General features: G+C 44.8%; 1 protein-coding gene and 1 long non-coding RNA gene across 7 annotated transcripts in view; both read right to left on the bottom strand.

Moving 5' to 3' along the window:
• Axud1 (AXIN1 up-regulated 1) overlaps positions 1–12,022 on the bottom strand; it is a 49,951-nt gene extending 37,929 nt beyond the window's left edge. Inside the window, exons 1-2 of one of the 6 annotated variants that reach the window (XM_084609373.1) lie at positions 11,957–12,022; positions 3,717–3,958 (exon numbers count right to left, since the gene is read on the bottom strand). In XM_084609373.1, coding sequence (XP_084465499.1) covers positions 3,717–3,948 — 232 coding nt within the window. In that variant the 5' untranslated portion in view covers positions 3,949–3,958; positions 11,957–12,022. Of the gene's footprint in view, positions 1–3,716; positions 3,978–10,434; positions 10,789–10,882; positions 11,158–11,956 lie in introns of those variants that run through there. The other 5 variants (XM_084609371.1, XM_084609369.1, XM_084609368.1 and 2 more) reach the window with 5 other exon arrangements.
• Positions 12,023–17,818: 5,796 nt separating this feature from the next.
• On the bottom strand, positions 17,819–20,921 carry LOC146184304 (uncharacterized). The gene is made up of 3 exons (XR_014708561.1): positions 20,691–20,921; positions 18,694–18,807; positions 17,819–18,596 (listed from the first exon to the last, which is right to left on the bottom strand). It is a non-coding gene; the product is annotated as an uncharacterized LOC146184304 (long non-coding RNA).
• Positions 20,922–21,224: the final 303 nt, after the last annotated feature.

Here is a 21,224-nt window from a genome sequence, read left to right as displayed (position 1 = left end):
AATGATGCTATTACAAGACCGTGCATCAAATGCTCACCACAAACGCTACCAAACAGATCAAGCCTGCTTAGCTTTCAATTCAATTCACAATTACTTATTATCCCTAAGCAGGATGCATGGAGCCTTTTGTCAGAGCATCCCCACCATCATCGATTAAGCTAGAATGTGTGAATGCATTTAAATAAAAGGCCGCTGCGCACCACTGCTACATTATTGTAGAGGCCACCAAGTTTCTTTCTTCCTTCCACACTACAAAAATGACAACCACTTGAACTGTTTCCAGGCTCTCAACATGCAATTACACACACCTCATGTGAAAACAACTTCCAATGACAAAGGACCTGAAGCTGACAGCAGGGAAATTATTAATGTTCTTGCACAGTGAAGGCTGTCAAAGGGTACCTGCCTCGGAGGAAGCTGACAGCTTACACAGAATGTCAAAGTTTAGTCACAATTTTGACTAGATTTCACTTGTCGTGCAGGTCACATGATGAGATGAGAAGTCATCACGTGACCACCAGCACTGCCCATGTAACCAGTGGCAGGCACATGAATGCACGCCTGCTGGTATTGCTCGGGTGGCCACGAAGTTCAACTTTATCAACGTTTAACACATTATACAGCAAAATAAACACTTGGTCAACTTTCTGGAACTGCAGCAAGGTGATGACTATAGTGTGCCAACCATAACATAAGCCTGAAGAAACATACACATAAGATGAATGAAGTACACTAAAATCCATATAGCTCTCACAGCATCACAAAGGTACTACTTGCATAATCAGGGAATAAACTTAATTCATATGTTGAAGCACAAAAACAGTCTTGATGCACATTCATTTAGGCTCAAAATTCATTTTTCCTGTAACTTGGCTCACATATTTTCCAGGGGTGTGCGAATATTCGAAGTTTTGAATACGAATCAAATATGCTTGCTATTTAATTTGTATTCACATTCAAATTCGAATACACTGAAAATGTTCGAATTCACTGAAGTTTCACCACACTGCACCCTTCACTGTGACTGTGTGGACTGTGCAGTGATGCATCCCCAATATGCGATGGGCCCTTTTGTGAAGAGGGCCTCCTCGACAGTGTGCGCAAAGCAAAGCACTTGAAACCAAGAAAAAAAATGTCACTCTCACTTCACTTTCATCTCAAATGCTGACAGCTGTCGTGCAGATGTTCATCAGATAAAATTACTGTGATGCAAATGCTTTTCAGCAGTTTTTTCAGGCCCATTCAACTGACTTTTTTTTTCTGGTCCCTTGAAGCTGAATTAACAAGAGTTTACTGGATTCAGCAGTGACATGACAGCTCCACTCGGTTTCATACAGGTCCCTCCTGTATAAAAAAAAACCAAAAAGAGTTTACAGAATTCTGTAAAAATTTATACTATATTTTTCAGCAGAGTGCATACTTCTGTGCAATTTTAGTTCAACTTTATTTGCAATTACATGCAAATTCTGAAATAAACAAAATAAACTTTTTTTTTTTTTTTTTTTTTACTGATTAGGTATTCAACATTTGATACTCGAAAGCACTTTTTTCCCATATTCGTATTCGATTCGTACCCAAATATATCTATATTTGTAGGTCCTAGTATTTTCCTGAACACTTCCAATCTTAGAGTCTCTCATAGCCTGAGTCGCATTTGGACGTTAAATCCCACAAACCAAACCAAACCACTTCCAATCTAAAATTGAGACCTCATTTTCTGCACACTCAACACAACTGCGGAAACTTTAACTTTAAATAAGGATGGTGCAGCCAATCTGATTTGGTGAAGATTGGCACAGTTAATGCAAGAATGAAAGCATCCCATTCTCAGAATTTATCTGCACTCTTGGTTCAGTCTGAGATGCCTTAGCATTGGTTCAACACGTGCAGCAAGCACGCTTCATGGATTTCTGCAAAACACTTATTTCTGTAGACAAATTATGCCTCTCAACAAACGTGAAGGTGCCATTGACCACTTTTCTGGTCTGAGAGCCAAATATTGATTTCTCCGACTTGTACTTCAAGGCTCGTACAATAAGGTGTGGCAGAGATTTCTAACAGGTGCCATATACAGTAAAATCTCAGTGATACGAATCCAATTGATATGAATTCGCGAAATTCCCCGGCCAGAGTGCATTGTGTACAATGGGCAAAATTTCAGACGGTCCGAACACTCTCCCGCGCCACTGACCGCAACCTTGAGCACCAAGCACTACCTGCACATCGTCGACTCCGCGACCACCAGCCGCATTGTATCTACGCATCACGAGCAGTTCGCAGTGACGCATGGTTCGCACCTCACAGACGTGATTTTCTGTAGGGCTCACGTCGCGAAAGGCTTTCAGCGATGCGTGGCCCACAAACCACACCTGTCGCAACCGCCATAGCTGGCAGCGGCGTACACGGCCAGTGCGCACGAACCGGACATTGCTGGCTCCGCGATCGCAATCTGCGAGCAGTTTGCGGCGCCGAGCGGCCCGCATGTCGCCATCCCCATTCATGCTGTATGCACCGCGAAAAGTACGCGGAGGACCACACGTCGCCAGCATCGCGATCGTTTTCCACGCCGTGAAAGGTTTGCAGCGGCGCGCGGCCGTAAGTAGTAGCCGGAGGTGCACGCGACAGCGGGAGCGCACGTACAGGCCCGCACGTCGTAGACTTCGCGACCGCCAGTCGCGCTGTACGCATCGCGAGCAGTCTGCGGCGCCATGCGGCTGGCATGTCACCATCTCTTGTCGTACTGTATGCGCCGCAAGAAGTCCGCGAAGGCCCGCTGCCTGCGCGTCGCCAACGTCGCGATCGCCTGTCGCGCTGTGTGCGCTGCAAGTGGCAAGCTGTGACCACGCGACCGTAATAAACCTTCTCGGACATAAACAGAGATGTGCGACTGCCTTTCCTTCTTCTTCTGTATACTTATTTTCGTTCGTTTTGATGATACGAAAGTTCGGATGATACGAATTTTTTCGCGACCCCGCGAGATTTGTATCACTGAGGTTCTACTGTACAAGGTTCATACAGATTAGACAGCAAAAAATTTTCAAAATAACGAAACACTTTTAACCCTCCTAGAGAATTTTTGAAGGCCTACTGCCACCTTCAGTGTCCAAAAAGATTTTGGCATCAGTCGTAGCATATTCATCTTGAATGCTCTATAAAACATCAGATGACTGCAATGAGTATCGATGGGTTGCTCACTTGTGCTGGCAATTAAAAGCACTGGCGCACTAAACCTGCAGCTGCTCTTCTCCAAGCAAGCACAGTGCTCTGCTCTTTTCATTTAACTTTTCAGTGCAGATTGACCCAGAGCAACCTGGTTGAAAAATCTGTCTCATGGCCTGCATTTCATATGATGCAGACTAAAGCATCCGGCATCACTCAGTCCTAGCAACTGCTGTTACTGAACCATGGCATGCTTCAAAATTTACACTTTTTCGACATTCTTTCACACTGCAGAACTACAACATAGACAACTACCAAAATGCGCGGCAGCACAAGGCCTTCAGGCTTCCACAACATGCCAACAGCTATAGAACAGCCGGAAACAGTAATAGCCTCAAGCGGGCAGCCACCTACAGGCATCCACCAAGCTTGCAACACTTTCACACAAAATTTTAAATGCTATGTAGAAAGTGGGCCTTGTATGGGAGGTAGGTGTTGTTCTAACAGCCCAGTGTTCTCTGGGTGTCTCCATGTGCTCTGTTTTCAGTGGCACTCACCTAGAGTAGATCCGCCTTGGCTGGGAACACAGGTGAACCCCTGCGTGCGCTGGAAGTAGTACACAGTAACAGAGTCAAAGCCAACAGTTTTGCGGCAACGACTGCGCTTGCTGGGCGGTGGGCCATGCTCTTCTACTTGGGTCTCCCCTTCATCGATGGACTGGGCCCCTCCATTGGTCGATGGGGGGGCCGGTGGTTTCCCAAACTCCAAACCCAGGATGGCCTCAGACATAGGGGTAAGCCTGGGAACACACCAAGCACCTGTCAGAATGGGCCGCCAAAACAAACGCTTTAAAAGAGCGCAAGGAACCACACTAATGGCCTAGTTATGTCTACAGAGCAAAAAGCAGCCCAAGTGTGGTATTGAGTAGGCCAGAGGTCCACAAGCTTTTTTGCTTCACGGAGCCCGAAAGCTCTCCTATATGTACCAAAAATCCTCACCCCTTGTCACAACCAGTCAGTGTTGCTACGACTGGACCCTTTGTGTTTTTTACAGTTTCGTTCCCTTTTGCAAGTATCTGTTTATTTTCTTGTTTTCAGCAATCAATTTATTAAACACCCATCTCCCCAAACACCTGCTCAGACTTTTAACTCCAAGATGAGAATGCAGGAAATTAGAAACAATAAATTCTGCGCATTCATGCACTCGACCATTTGTGCCACACACAAAATCGTGATGGTTCGAGTGGCGTTCATTGTGGTTTTTTGTTGCTTACTGCGCCGGCGGCAGTGTGGGGTTAGTGTTTATTTGTTTCAGCAAGCATTGGCTGTTCGGTGCTAATGGCTAACCGGCAACAAAACTTCACCCCAGCACCACCGATGCCATCGAATCTCCTGAAAAGGTGGCCTTTTAAGCGTGCATGCTTTTTTATCATGGCCTGGTACAGCTAGCTCGGCACTACGGCCCACGCCTTTGGTCGCTACGCACACACGCATGTGCGAAGCTACTGGCGCCAAGAGACACAAGTGCAAATGCAAGCTGATAACGAGAATGAGTACTGCCACATGGCATCAGGTGTCACACATCCACTGTCAACCCATGGTCCCGCCGGCACGACATGAGAGAGCAGCATCTTGGCACACTGCTAAACTCGCAGTAAACTATCAACCGATGATCCCCTCAATGAATGCCACACCATTACTGAAGCACATCTTGGTGCGCAGCCAAGGTCTGTGGTGAGGACAGCGCCAACAGCGATGGTGCGAAAGCTGCCAGGAGCCAATGCTCTAAAATAGTTTTAACAAGTCAAGTAGTGTGTCTGGTCCACAAGCACCAGAAAGGGAGCACAGGCCAGTGTGGGTTTTTGTGGACCACACAAAACCATCCTATGGAATCAAGTTTGAGAACTCCTGGACTTTGGTATGATCAGAATTACTTAAAAACAAGTTCTTGAGAGAAAAATACTTTAAATTCACTCCAGAACTTGACGACACAGCAAGGCACAACCATGTTTTGTCTTTACAGCAGTGCAAGTGAAATTTTTAACAAAAGTCCACACAATTTCAGAAACCTTTTTCCTCCCCACAATAAAGTGCATGGGTCGCAGTGGAAATGCTGCAAACATTACATTGACAGCCAGTGGTTGCACAAGTGCAGCAAAAATAAAGTCATCAGTGAGCTATCAACACCCGATAAAATATGCCAGCCTGAAATGATGCAAACCTTCTTGCACTTTACTGAAGCTTTGTTGCAGCCATAGCAGAGCAAAATTTTGCTTTAACATCAACACCGTCAGCCCATGCTTGTGTCAGTGCGCTACCACAACAGGATCACACCATATTCTTTTATCAGTCTACATGCTGACACGGTGCCACACCTTTGTACCATGCTCACACCGTCAAAATGTGTGGCACTGCATAAGCATCTATCTTTTGCCACCATTATAGCAACAGTTTATATAATCTGACACTGATTCTCCAAAAACTTAAAAGTGAGCACATGCTAGATACTAGGATTATGAACAAGGAGCACATATTGCATTCAAGGCGTCAATCATATTCTTTCTTACTTGACCAGTGATTGCAATTATTTCACATTATGACAATCGGCCAGACAAACTTTTGTGAACCTCTGAACTAGGCCAACGGCACTTTCCAGATTTCAGTTGTTACAAATATCTCTTGAAATCTAAATTAATGTAAACAACCATATTTTTATAGATTTATAAATGTAAATCAACCTAACAGACCATGTAATATAATATTAGGCTGGCAATATTTAAGTGTGCCAGACAAACGCACACATAGTGGGTTTTTTTTCTTTTTTTTTTTTTTTTGACATCGGTTGTTGCTTATGCCCACAGAAAACCCAACCGATCTACCGCAAGTCTCCTGTACCCTCCGGGCAGGGAGGGTAAAGGAAGAGCTGCACTGTGGTAGCCATAGTATATTCTCAGAAGGAGGAAACAATGTGGTAAGCCTGTCAACCTTGGCTATGCACCTCTGCTTGTCACTGCATGTCACTGACCACAGCACGGATTTTTAAGACTAGGAGAGGAAACACATTATCCAATGCAGACGAAATGCTCGGTCACTAGTGAACTGCATGCCTATATAACTGCTGTCACAAATAAGGAGACTGCCCCATCATAACCTGTACAGATTGCCTTCTGCCTCTCATGGGCTTTCCAGCTGTAGCGTACCTGGTCGTGCACCTGTCACACAACACTGTTCACACAAAGGCATGCTACAAAACTGCACCTGTGAACTGGCAAGTGCACACCTACGGGGGGCTGCTCCTTTGAGGCAGCGGTAACGAATCACTTGAACAGCAGTGTATCCTGTGATAGCTACGCTACACTTGCCACAACTCCCTCTCCAAACCTATAGCATCAACTCACAGGGGCCAGTGTGGCGTGGAAACAGCTGGTCGCTGATAGTTTGATGCGCCAGGTAGCCGCTAGTGACAAGATGACAAAGGCGTTGGCTCGGCTCTCAGGCTGAAAGCCCACTTATTCCTAGATTAAGCGAGTGTGTGGTTGGCCTCACAAAACAAAAAAAAAAAAAGATAGAAGGCCTTGCCCACATTGCCCCGCCTGTTGTTTACAGAGAGAAAGAGATCTGTTAATGCATTCATACATTTCCCCCAGCTAGGGCTCTCTTCCCGAGAATTTTACACTATAAAAGCTGAGCACTAGGCTGGGGCAAATCTTGTACCCGTTGGAAAACGGTGGTTACCTGGCATCACTGGGGTTGAGCCCAGCACCTCCCAAGTGTAAGACAGATGGTCTACCACAAGGTCACCACTTCGGTCAAGCGATCTACCAATGTACGCATAATGTTAAAAATGAAGGGAGCACAACTTCTCTTGGGCTGCACTACAAAATGTTTTGTGCGTCTGCAAGTTCAAACATGGCCCAGAATGAAAATGAGACTGCTCCACAAACCTCAACAGCCCAGAACAAACAATTCGGACCTAATTAAGGTGCTAGAACCATGGCATTCATTTTTTATTTTATTTCTTTTCAGCAGACCGTGTGAAAAATACTGTGTGCTTCTGCTCACTATAGATGTATTTTATGAAGGGTATGACATTGAAAATTAACACAATCATTACTGCAACACTGCTGCCAATCTCATTGCAAGAAACTAAGATAACAAGAAAATGTGCGATATATTTTTCTGCGAAAACTGGCTTTTTAACATTCAGTTTTTCAAAAATTCAAATAAAAGTAAGGCTATTCTCATTACAGGACCTGTTGACACAGCCCTGAGGATAGTGAATGAAACCAGCAATCGCAGCAGGGCACTATGCACATATAAAACAACAGCCAGCAAAGCCGTGAGGAGTTGAGCAATCAGAACAACACTAACGAAGGTCACAGTGACTATTAGTGTTAATGCTTTCAAGACCTATAGACACCGTCAAGGTGTGAAACTAGCCCAACTTCATGCTCTGAACACCTTCAGCCCACATCTGAAGATTTGACCACATAATGTGCCCAAAATACTACTCAATGCACACCTTACAATTGATTTAAAAGCATTGGCATGTGGGTTTCTGTATCTTTACACTGCACAAGGGTAATGACAGATGCCATGGCAAGGGCACAAGCTTAATTTCAACCACCCGAGTCAATTACTGTGCACTAACACAGCTTTAATGAACTAACACCAGCTAATGTTGCATTTCACTGACACCAAAATGCAACCACCATAGTAGGAATTCAGCCCCATGACTTTATCCAGACAGTAGCAGCATGCCTTGGCTACTGAAACACCATGGTGGGTGCCAAAGTAAGTTGGTGCCAGTCCACTTCAGATGCATTTGTGTTTCTCACTAAACAACAAAGCTAAGTATAACATAACAAAAACATAACTGGCATCCTTTACTGTGCCTTGTTTTACATGCTGCACACTCCAAATTACAGAGTGGTGAGCCAACCCCTCCAGCAGGCCATTTTGCTATGGAGAATGGGTGCCCATACAGCCACCAAAAGATACAACCCAGACGCCCTTCACTTGAAGAATAGAAAAATTCTTCAGAGATAAAAGTGCTTACGTGCAAGAGTGCAAAATCCCCGGGGAAAATGTTTTCAAGTGAAGCTTTTGACATGCGTTATTTCTGCCAGCACTGCTTAGTGCATGCATTTGCATGCTTCACCAGGCATTTGGGAGCCATAATCACCAAAACCTTGATTTGAAGGCATATAATTGGAGGTACGCATGTTGTCAGATCCCACCTCTGTCACAAACTAACCTCCATATGACAAGCGGTTGCATCACAACTTGGATATGAAAGTCGAGAAAGGCATACAATTTGATATGTCGACAGTTCGAACCCCTGTCACAAGCTAGGCTCAAACTTGACTAGCAGATGTATTTTATGTGCAACAAGAAATGGTATGACACTACTCGAAATGCTTTAAAACAAGTGGCTGCATCACATTTCTGATAAACTGCTGCTACATAGTGGTCTGTCAGTGTTGAATATATAGAATGACGTGCACCATGAAGAGGGCAGTGCCCTTGGTCTCAGATGGGTCTGTGTCACAGGATTACGACATCACATCGGCTACTTGATGTATTCTTAGGACAATCTAAGACTATGCTACAAACAATGCCACCTTTTTTCATAATAGCACTAGTAAGACATTTGCCTTAATAAAGTTTCAATATATATTCAGCTTATGTTTACCAACATCAACACAGAACAATAAGGAATAAAGGCAATGTCTAGTATACCGACACAGAGACTCTGAAAGGCATTCTTAACATGATCCAGACAATAGCAAAGTATATGATAAAAACTGGTCGCAAAAAAATTAGAGGGACACTCAAGTTTCACCTTAGTAGACATGACAGTGCTTTAACATCCTTTTTTTCCTTTCCATTTTTTGAAGTTGATTTTTGAGGAGAGGAAGGTGCCGCATTTCTTTTTCTTACTTCTGGGTGGACAGACACACTTAAAATTAACAACACACAATTTGAGGCACATATGTAGTCCCTATCCCAAACTAGCCTCCTCCTCGAATAGCAGACGGATGCCAAGTGGGAAGCGAAATGGTATATGGCACCACCCTGAATGCCGTATAAACAAGAGTCACAATTATGGTACGAAATCAAGTGCACAAGCTTTCCGTCACATTTTTTACTCCTCCCTGAAACCTTCCTCTCAAAATAGGATTCTTGCAACAACTTTTCGATCGAATGAGCCCAAAACACTCTCGCATAAAACGTCGGACCATATCATGAGTTTGTGTCGTTTTTGTCCTCATCTGATTAGTGGAAACGCGGAACCCGAAGTGGTGGCAATCAAACTGACATCTGAATCCAGTGTTTGCACCAACCAGATGGCTCGAGGTCAGGGCGAAAAAGCCTCTTTTGAAAGCGATGCAAACTCTGAATACAGACCCTACTACTCCCCTTGTAACTACTGATGTACTATAAGCTGAATTTCATTAGATAGCAAGACATACACAGATTGCATCTGCTCCTATCCATGCATGCAGCACACTTCGAGTACAGCACCAATGCCCTAGCAATCACAAGCAAAATTTTGTTCTCTTCATTCATGCATAGCCACTCAGGCCTAGCCAACTATCCCAACTGCCTGCTGCAGGAAAGCCACTTTTAAATCGTCTTCTACGAAAAAACTGCTGTAAAATCAAGCACTGCTTTTCTTTAATATAACAAAGAGTTTAAAAAAAACTCTGTACTGGAGCGCTTATCTTGAATTCTGTTGTCATCTCAACTGAGCAAGTTATGCTGAAGGCAAAAACGCAAAGGGCCAGTTTGTGAGGCATGGTCCACAAGATGCTACCGAGAAAAAGGTGTTCTCGACTTCGATATGCGACATCAGCCTGCCACTAATTTAATCACAAACACGCTCAAACAACAATAACTTTCGAAGGTGCACAAAGTGGGAGGCTATAAATTTATCGAAAGCGCCCGCGCTGGCTTTATAAGCTGTCCGTGCGGAGTCAAAAACGGAGTACAACTTCAAAAGGATGAGCCGTCCCCTTCAACGTTATTCGAAACCTCGAGCAACTCGGAAGGCCCAAATGTGCTTAAGGCAAGCTCGAATTTATGAATTCGCCCAACGCGGCGGAAATTCAGCAACACAGGTTGGCCGAAGGGACGCGTACGAACCCCACCTAGCCCCGGTCCAAAGTTTCTGAACGCAATCAAAAGTCCCTCAACGCTATCCAAAGCTCCCGAAGTTCCCGAACGCTCGTACGCCGGTAGCCACAGAGGCAGGCAGCGGGACGTTTCTTACCAACGTTCGCACGCGGTTCCAGGTGGTAGTCGAAACGTCCAACCGACGCTCGCCCGTTTCGAAGAATGATCGCACGCCAGCGCTGCTGCCAGGGCCCTCGCGCTACAGCTACTTCAGGGGGTAATCCGAAGCAGCGGCTCTCATCTTCACCACGAATACTTCCCCGGCAATGCGAACCTCCGCACTCCGTGTGAGCGCGGAACACTACGACATCCGGCCCTCTTCCCCGCCTTCGGACGGATTGCTGTTACGGCTGCCGCGTCCGTGCATGCGGAAAGGGAACGCCTCGGCTTGGTCGATCGCAGCCGCACGAGCCGCTCCCCTTCGGCAACACGCGATACAGGCACAGGCAGCACCACGGCAGCACGTGAGGCGAGCTTTTTAGCGAGCGCGGCAGCTTTTGGGGCATCGGCCGGCGACAAACTGGACCAGCGTTCGAGCCACTCACCTTGCTAAAAGTGCATCCCCGGCCTCCCTGCCACTTTGGTTCGAGGCTCAACGCGTGGGACCATAAATTTGGGGTAGTTCTGGTCCAAGTGACAGGCGCGGAAATGGGTCACAACCAAAAATTTCGACCTCACGGACAGAGGAATGAATGGCGACTTTGTGGCCTCTGCTAACACAAACCTAAATGGAAATCTCCATGAAACCAATGGAACGCTGTCAGCCTCTGTGCTGAATCGCTAGAATCCCTAGTATCGTAAAGTCTAGATGGATGAAGTGGAAAGGCAGACGAGGAAGCAAAGAAACTGCAAAGTAAGCGAAGGCTTACACAAGCGTGCCTAGATTCAGAATGTATGGTGGCGTACCAGCACAAATCAACCCGATGCACGAAATAACGCAGTATTAAAACTGTTAAAACATTGAAACAACATATGAAGCGGCCTCGGAAAGGCATCTTCTTGGGAATCAGCGTACATGTTTTTAGCGAACGAACTTTAGTAATGTTCGCTCAAAGTGGACTTTTTAATAAAAGTTATTAGCAATACGATCATATGCTCTTTTATTTTCCATTTTTTTGCCGTCATGAGCTTAAAAATGACTGGGCTCGGGAATAATTCCGACCATGGGGATCCGTCAGCCGCTTTTGAACGGCCGGGTCAGAGCTGGACCCATGGCTGGACACCGCAGCCTCCCATCGCTCGAGGTTGGAGAGTGAAATTCAGAGCATTTGATCATGGGCTGTGGTTAAAGGTACGTCGGACGGACTCGATCAATGGTATTAAAGGTGCGTCCGACGGACCTGGTGCGTTTTTCTTCTGGATACGTCGTACGGATCCGGAAGTATTTTTCAGAGGTACGGCGGACGGACCCAATCAGGTGTTCACGTCTGACGGACACGATGCGTTTTTCTTCGGGGTACGTCGGGAAATTTAAGCCGGACGGATCCGGGAGGGGTACGGCGGACGGACCCAATCGGTGGGGTTACGTCCGATTGACCCGACGCATTTTTTTCCGGGATCAGCAAGGTGAAGCAAGGTAGAATGTTCTAACCTCTATAAAGGTAGATATCGCGCCTTACCTTGGGATAGGTCGGGAAAGCCGGACCGTTGGCCGGACAGATCCGAGATCCCCGGATGTGTGATTGTAGTTGTAGCAACAACTTGGTAGCGATAGCCATATGTAGCCAAATCGAAGTTGGTACGAGGTGCAAGTAGAATGTACGGGCCTTGTATGTACTGCATACGTGAAATGTGAAATTACGAATAATACAGTGGCAAAAATAGTGCCTACAATGGGTGATAGACTACGTGATGGCATGATGATAGGTTTACGTGAGCTGGACGGCGGCAGTGTGGCAAGCAGAGCGCAAGCGCATGTAATTGCGGTGTTGACGGCCAGCCCGTGGCCCGCACGCCCGCTCATTTTGTCCTCGTTATCATGTGGATTAACATCTAGAACGGTCGTTATGTAGTTATGTAATTTTGATTATTCAAAGTTTCCCCACTTCCATCTGTGATGAGATGCGTCACGTAACGCATCGCTTTCTGCTCGTATTGAGGTTTGGCGCTCCAAGTTCTACATACATACAAGCGGAGCTGAAAAAGCTGGCTATCGCCGGCGTGTCTCTAGCCCAAGCATCGCGTCATTCGATCGTGTTTGTTGTACAACTGGAGGTGTGGTTTGTGCTTACCATGAGATGCTGTGATGTCCGGATTACGTCCTACGAGAGTGCTGTGTGAGACTACGAGTGCTGTGATGAGTGCGCCGATGTCCGGACGGACATCAGTGTGTCCGTTTATGATCGGCGATGTTCCACGTGCATGTCAGTGTTAGGTGCAGTAGTAAATCCAAAAACGTCGCGTAAAGAGAGCGCCGTGGGAATTTTCACACGCGCTGTGCAACAGTCAGACGAAAATAAGTCATCGACAATTTGTTATCAGACTGCACTACAGAGCCCAAAACTCGGAAAATGGGAATGCACATGATACAGTTTTCGCACGTTGGAGTGGACAGAAAAATACCTGTCCAGCCCACACCGCCGAGATGCGCATTACTACAGGTGAACTGGTTCAGGCTTCTGTAAAATAGCTACCTGGCACAGCACCTTCCTAAATGTTCACGCTTCGTACTATTGTTGAAGGCCACTTTATCATTAATAAAGGAACGAATACGCTTTATGTGTTATTGACTAGTGCTTTTTCAATATATTATGTTCATTTTTGTTTTTCCTTAGTTTCTTTTGTTTTTCATGCTAGACAAATACAAATGGCACACCTTTAAACTTGTCAGTCCAAAGCTGAACATGAATATCTGCCATGCATGTGACAGCTTTAATGCTGGAAAGGTTGACGTGTATAGCATGTACGTACACACTGCTACATCTGCGCGGCACGTTTGGCTACTTGCCCCAAGCCCCAAGGTCGTGATGTTTAATGCCAGTGATGGCAGTCGCACTTTGGTCCAGGTGAAATGCAAATGCATCTGTTTCCTGCGAGATGTCAACGCAAAGTACAAAGCCAGTCGAATTAGTCTGGAGCTTTCCACTACAGTATTCTTCATAGCTACATATGTCACTTTAGGATGTGAAACCCTGCAAGCCACAGGTAGGACGTGTTGTTTTTTAGATTTTGTAACCTCTCATGTATGCTGTGCAACATTTGGCTAATTTTAGTTCTCAAACAGTTGTTGAAAATGAAACCGAAGCAGTTCTTGGCATAGTTTCCTTCTTGGATTAATTTGCTAATTGCAGTTCTTTGGAACTTGCATCAATGCTGGACAGTTCAAATAGCAGGCAGTTGAATTACAGGAATGGTGTGGATCATGTATTTAGTTCTGACAAATGGAAAGCAACGGTCCTCTTCATGCATGCACAGGTGCCCTTAGACAAATACATACTCGGGTGTGTGATTGTGACACATATCAAGGGTCGACATAAGGCCACGTGGAGCCAGTGTGATATTCTTCATGAAGGCTAAAATAAAATTGTACAACAGCTGCTGTACCATGCAGAAAAAAATTGGTCATTTTGTGTATTATTAACTGACCATGAATAGCATCTTACTTAGAGTATGATGTGATAATTTCGACCACCTGGGGTTCTTTTACATGCATTGACACTGCACAGTGCATGACAGCCTATTGTCTTGCCTCTATTGAAATACCCCTGCTGTGGCTGGAATCAAATCTGCATCCGTGGGTTCAGCTAACTACTGAGCCAGCACAATGGGGCCAAGTAACTAAATGCATGCCATTACATTTCCTTCTAGCCTGTGGTTTCCTTCACAGAACTAATATATACAAGGAAAATTAAATAGCAAGAAAACACTAGTTTTATTAAACATTATATTCACACTTCAGCAAACATTCTCTAGGAAGAAATTTCTCATAATGTTTGCATGGAAACAACATTTTGTAAAAACAAAATGCACTTACTGCACTCCAATTGTTAATGGGCAAGGTTGCATCTATGCTACTACACTGCACTTATCACAAAACCACAAGCCCCATCTGCTTTGGCCAATCACTTGATGAAACGTAACGGAGACAGATGTCGCACACCACAGACTAGTCGTCTCGCAACATATCTCTTCATACGTTGCATTTCAATTTCATGCCTTTCCACTTAGCTTCAACTGTTGCCAGCATTACTAGTCGCCCATCTTTTCTTAAATTTCTTTTTACGCTGTTGGGATCAGCATCCTTGTTAACAATGGTCTCTGGCATTCTCGATGCTATCATTTTCACATCTTCGTCGCATGGAAGAATGAAGAAAATGGCAAGCCTTGAGCAGACAAAAAATTAGGGAGAATCCTAATCTCCACCTGTAAGGGTATGATGCGCCAGCGTTAATGGCTCTTGTCTGCAGATCCCACTGTGGATTCCCGTTGATTTACATGCCATTTGCTACAAACTTAATTACTAATTCCTTAATTCATGTCTCTGTTATCCCAGACATACTCATTAGCATACAGTTGTAGGCTGCCCTGTTATGTGATAGACAACCTGGCATAGACCTGTAAGCCTTGCGTTAACCAAACTGTACAAACATGCCTCCATGGCCTAGGAGTAACCTTTCTTACTCGGAGCTGAAACGTCCCGAAACATTTCAAATATAAGTTTGTAAGCTTGAGTTAACAGCTCCTGCCATGTCATGTGGCCTCGTGACATTTGGCTTGTGGCACCTTTGGCTTGTGCACTGGGTCCATCTGTTAATTATACTGGTTAACATGCATGAAAAATATATTTTCACACAAACTGGTGGCAAATGGTCCAGTGGTGCACTGCAGATTCTGAAATGTATACCTATATGCATGCAAGGGTGGCATTATCACATAACATGATCAAGAGCTCTGTCAGTACCTGCACTTAATGGCCCTTCAATGCCCATTAAAGGACCACCTCAGACAATGGTTGCTGTTACCACAAGACTTGTTCTAACAGCATGCAGACACCATTTCTCTGAGCGATGGACATGTATATGCATACCTTAGATAACTCATGATTGTGGATCTCATTTATTTCTATGACTTCCAAGGAGTTCCTGCCGTCAGAAACCCTACACTTTATGAAATCGGGACAGCTGTCTTGAAAGGTGATGAAAAGAAATAACCAGGTTACCTTGCCGCAGTGCTAAATTACAGAGGGTGAATATGCTGCATGAAGATACCAAGAAACTTGTACAAAGAAAAGTGAGAGTGAAATGGCAGGATTTTTTAAACATTGAAATAAACAACAAACTACACTTTGTCAAACCTGTCATCGAGGAATGGAAATCATGCAGTCATCAAAAACACAACATGGAGGATATTTTAGGTCATCTTCACAAAAGACACACCCACACCTGACACACAGCTTCATACTTATGAAAAGGACAAATCAATATGCAAGGAGTGTGGAGATGAACTAACAATAAACCATATCTTACTTACACATGCACCAGACTATAGAAATTAAGAGGAAAACATTTTGTACAATTTTGCAACAGATCCCTTTCCATCCCAGCATCATCCTAGGAGAGACGTGCAAATTCCCTGCATTTTTGGTTTCCTAAAATATTCTAAACAAGCTACATCCTCAAGAACATTTTAGTCATTACACACAGAATAAATACATTAAACCTTGTTCTGTATGCATAACAGCATTAGTCGCTTGCACCATGAAAATCAACACAATTCGCTAATAAGCTTTCGGTCTGGTGTGGTCCTTATTCATGTGACAGCGCTGTCATGAGGGTCCATGTCCCAGCGATCGGAAAGTGACCTATTCCAATAATTTTAAAAACTGAAGGCGATTCTACAGATCTCAAGACGCGCGGGTGTTTGGTTTCGACTGGAGTGCTCAACTGTTTTATCAACGTCCTTCTGATTTGACAGCCTGGAGTGAAACTGTTAAATAGAGTACATTTTTGAACATTTAACGCGTTTCTGAAGGCGTTGCATTCAATTACGGGGCCCACAAAAAGCAGCTGATTGTCAAACGCCGCATAGGCTTTCTAGCAAGACAGCGGTGTAGCGTGAAAAATCGCTCCGCCGGTCCATCACTGGCGCCGCTGACTTGACAGGCGAACTGTTCAAACTTATAGCTACTGGCCACACCTGAAACACTGAATTGTGCATGGTCAAGGCAGAATTTCTCTAACACTGAGCACTGGTAGCTATCGATTTCGCGCACAATATTGTGAAAATTCGTCCTCTCTCCAATCACTCATACGTCCACGGTTGAATATTTATGCGTCTTGGGGTAGGCCAGCCGTGGGAACATGGATGCGTAATTGTAGCAACGATCACTTGCATGGCACACTCTGCAAAATTCCAACACATTTACTAAGGCGTACCTAAGTCCGGCGACGCATGCATATCTCCCGCTCGATCGTTTCAAAGCTGCAGCCGTTCAGTTGGGTCACGCTAACCTCGAGCATGCGGGGGTTTAAACTACATGTACGCAAAATTTAACGACAAGAAAAAGATGCAGGCTGAGCACTTGTCTAGTCTTCCCCTAAATAAAACAACATTGCTGTTCGTAGGGAATTCGGATCATTCGCGCTTCCGGTTTTCCGGTTGTGCACTCATGTATTGCGGTGCAGCAGGTCTTCAGCTCGCCGCAGTAGCAGCGTAGGCATCTATCGGCATGTTTTACCATGGCTCTGAGGTAGAATTTATACGAAGAATTTAACTAGAAACATCCTGTTTCCTCTGTCTGCATGTGAGGAACGAGCATAATGCCATTTCACATACAGCGTATATAGTATACATGCTTTGGACGGCCGAATATGTTCTGCACGGCGAGGTGTGTGTGTTGTGTCGGCGCTCGATCTTCGGAGGTCGATGCAGGACCTAAGACAGCGTAAATGCTAGGAGTAGCTCGCTTGCATTACGGGCAGATCTAGGTGACAGTTTAGTGCGAAGCGAAAGCTGCTCGTGAATGTGCTTATCTCAATGCCAGCTGGTGGAGCTGGTGCAGTACGTAGCATCGCCTGCAGCTATGTGCGTGACAGAGATGCATGCCGTACACAATCCTGAGTGAAGAGCGTGATCTATGTTAGAATGGATGAACTCTTCGTAGCACCTCATCGGGAGTCGCGGCTAACTGATATCATAGCGTAGCAAGCGGAATGCGAACATACGCGTTCGACGTGCATATAGCCATGAGCCTGTATATCGACGTCCACCGTATCTTTACGAGAACCGAATAGGTACGTCGGACGTACCTTTAGACACTTCGTTGATCATAATATGTTCAAAATCAGCTCTACATGTCCCACACAGGGTGCACTGTGGCGAGAGCAGTCCTGGATGGATCAAAGCTAAGAACGCAGGATATGTAATGTACGGGACTGAAGCTGGCGCCACGTCACGTTGTAGCTTAGAGATTTTTGAGGAGGACCGTAGATGGTTCGCTGATCACGGTAATGGAGAGAGATTTCACGATACCATGCGCTCGCGCGGTGACAGCCCTGCTCGGCTGACGTATTCGGGTGTGGGGAGAGAGGCGAGGAACCGGAAGGCTGGGCCAGAGATCCGACCCCGGGCGAAGTTCCGCACGGCCCAGCCGAAAAAGTTCATTGGTTCCTACTGGAATTTTTCCAATTGGTACCATTAGGTTTTCGGACACCCATTGGTAAATTCCAGCTGGTTCCAATTGGGCGATTCCAGCTGGTTCTAATTGGAAGATTCCAGCTGGTTCCAACTGGACAATTCCAGCTGGTTATAATTGGGCGATTCCAGCTGTTTTTAACTGGACAACTCCAATAGGTTTTAACTGGGCGATTCCAACTAGTACCTATTATAACATAATGGAATCAATGCTGCCCCATTATAGCTGGGAAGTTCCTACTCCAATGAATATTTACTAGGGAACTAATATTAGACCCATACTCTCATCATTTGGTGTATGTTGATGCTTGCAGGACTAATTTCTGTGTTTGGAGTGGGCCAGAACAAGATCTGCATGAATTACTTGAAATGAAGACAACAAAGCTCTATTCAATAACACACTTTCACATTTATTACTTTAATGTACTTGCAATGCAAAGTGCTTCTCTACTTGAAACAAAAAAGATCCTTTTAAACTAGCTACCCATAAAACAGCGCAGCTGAATGGTGAAAGATCCGAATTCAAAAAATTTCTTGAATGTGCCTTTGTGCATTCTTCAGCAATTGCCATCTGCCGTAGCTGCTTGTGTGGTTGCTCCCTGCAGTGCTCCACTGGCAGCTTGTTCCCTAAAGTAATAAAGGCAAGTATAAGTAATCACAGAGCTGACAAGTTTAGATGCTTTTTGAATGTCACACACAAAATGGTATAAAATTATTCAATTACCTCTTCGCTTGCCTTCTGAGATATGCAATCTTTTCGTTGATGAGGCCCGTCACGTCTTTCATGGCAGCCTCCCGGGCCATTTGCAGTGGCATGCCCATGTCCTGCAGCCGCTTCCTGTAGCCGTGTAGAGGAGAAAAAAAAAGTGAATTTAGCAAAGCTTAGTTTAGTTAGAAAGTACAAGTCATCGACTGCAAGTTTTTGCTCTGGAACGAGTAAAATGCAAAACCACATACAAATGCAAAAACAACACATGTGGCGAGAATCCTACCTGGGACAAGTGAAGTGTTGTACAAGCATGTGGTCTCTAAATATTTTCCTTGAATGGTGCTTCCAAATGGAACAAGTGAAAAGTGAGTGAGGTACATGCTGAGTGAGCATATGAACATTGCACCAAAGACCACATACACCCACTATGTTTCATCCATTCAAAAACGAAAAAGCCATTCCTAGGAGCAGTGTGAGTGCATGGTCTTAGATCAATGCCTCGTAACTACTGGTGTAACCAGTGAGGTTGCGAGGCTTGGATGCTTTGTGACACACCCACCTGCAGTAGTTATAGTAACAAGACCCCCCCCCCCCCCCAATGAATGATTCCTGAAAACCAGCCTACTCATGGTAGTTTTGGCAGTGAAAAGGTAGTGCAGTGAGTAACCATGCAATAAAGTAGACATCTTGATGATACTGCAGCACAGTCACAATGATTACATTTGTTGGTTCTGAGAAAAGTCCCACATAGACTGAAGGGCATGGAATGAACTAACCAAATGCCACTGCTGCACAGTGCATGCCTTCAAAATTATGATGCAGATTATTGGAAGGATAGCATGAGAGCATGCAGTCACCACAAGCAAGTTGATAATGACCTCTTCCTTCAAGGGTTTTACGAGTGTTGTCACAGGAGCCATGATGGAGTCTAAGACATAGCTTACACAGATCAGACCAAAGCTGGCAGCGCTAAGCGAATTAAAAGCACGTCCTTATACCATGAACGGCTGTTACCATGATTTGTCCCCAAATCTGCCATATCACCCAGTTAGCAAAAAAATATCTGATTAAGAGCTTTCACAATGTTAGAGTGAGCGCAGTTTAATATGACAACAAAACAAAAACAGCAAAGCTCTCATCAACCCAAGTTGCCCTAACTGCAATGCATGGAAAAAATGCGCAAGAATTTCTGGATTATTTTCAAATGTGCTACAGTGTGCTAACACAGTAGTATTCACAAAAATGATTCTGCCATGCAGCCTCATGCCAAACCAAGTGATGAAAAAATGTTTTGCTATAATGATCAGGTATCAGTACTGCACAATCTACTTCGAGCTAAACTGCTGGCGAAAGTAACCTTCCTATTAGCAAGCAGATATTTTTTTTTTCTCCAGCGACTACACTGCTAAGTAGTCTCTCGAACTATAACCACCCTTTGTAAAGGCAAGCTTAACGGAAGTTCAAAAAAAAAAAAAAAAAAAAACTGCGCCCGACTTCGGCGGGGTGGGGGGGGGGGGGGGGGGGGGGGCAGCATCTCACACAATCGCATCATGGATAAACCTAGTCGCAATAGGTATAGACTGAATCATTCAGCCACCGGTATTTGCCTGTTCACACATTTTTGGCCTATTTTTCTAGTTTTAAACCTAACTACCAGCGCTTCACGTCATCACAGTGAAGTCACCGGGATATGCAGTGACGGTTCTGAGGCGGCAACAATCGGATAATGAAGTTGGTTTTTTGCTGGCCGCAGGTAAATCCAAACGTAGTTCGACAGGCTAATACAATAAATCTACGGAAATCAATCACGGAAAACAAAAGTTATCACCTCACTTGGACAGTTCGCTCGAATGAGATCAGCAGCGGTCATCGTAGCCATCGGGCCCGTTTCAGTCAATGTTGGTCTTTGTCAGTGCCTTAAATACGCTCTAAAAATTTAGCTGAACTCCAATGCAACCTTAGAACACTTACACAGGGTGGGATTACCACAAGAGAAGAAACTTTTTACTTACCGAAGAGTAGCATGTCGTAGGCCTTGTAGAAGTCGCTTCACATTTTTGAGTCTTGCCAGAAGTTGTGATACCACTTAATGCGTCAGATGAAATGCCGAAAAATCATTCATAATGATGGCTACGTTTAAATTATGGTAACAGATAATTAGCGCAGGATTCTAGCCGCACAGAGCATTTGCAAACGCGTTTGCACGAACATGCCGTCATGCTTGCCATCACCGCCATGTTGTCCCTCGCTACCCTCGCTAGTCGTCTAGTCTAGACTTCGGAACGGCTATTTTTGGCTTCTGAAGGCGAAAGCCGTAGCTACGTGCTACGACAGCAATGTCGCTCACTGTGCGGAAAACACAAGAAAACATGCATTAGTCAAATTATATAGCAAGTGATAAGTGAAATATTTAAAATTACTGCTATTAAAATTATTTTTAAGTTTTTGCAAATAATTGTTTTCGCTGCACTTTGCTTTGATTGATGTAGGCGATCATCGGAACTCGCGTCGTCTGCTACGCTAGCAGACAGCAGCTGAAAGAATGT

Source organism: Amblyomma maculatum, chromosome 7, assembly GCF_055883805.1.
Source record: "Amblyomma maculatum isolate TAMU_Amacu chromosome 7, ASM5588380v1, whole genome shotgun sequence".
NCBI classification, from domain to species: domain Eukaryota; kingdom Metazoa; phylum Arthropoda; class Arachnida; order Ixodida; family Ixodidae; genus Amblyomma; species Amblyomma maculatum.
The sequence above is the reverse complement of the archived record's forward strand: the minus strand, read 5'-3'. Positions and strand labels throughout refer to the sequence as shown.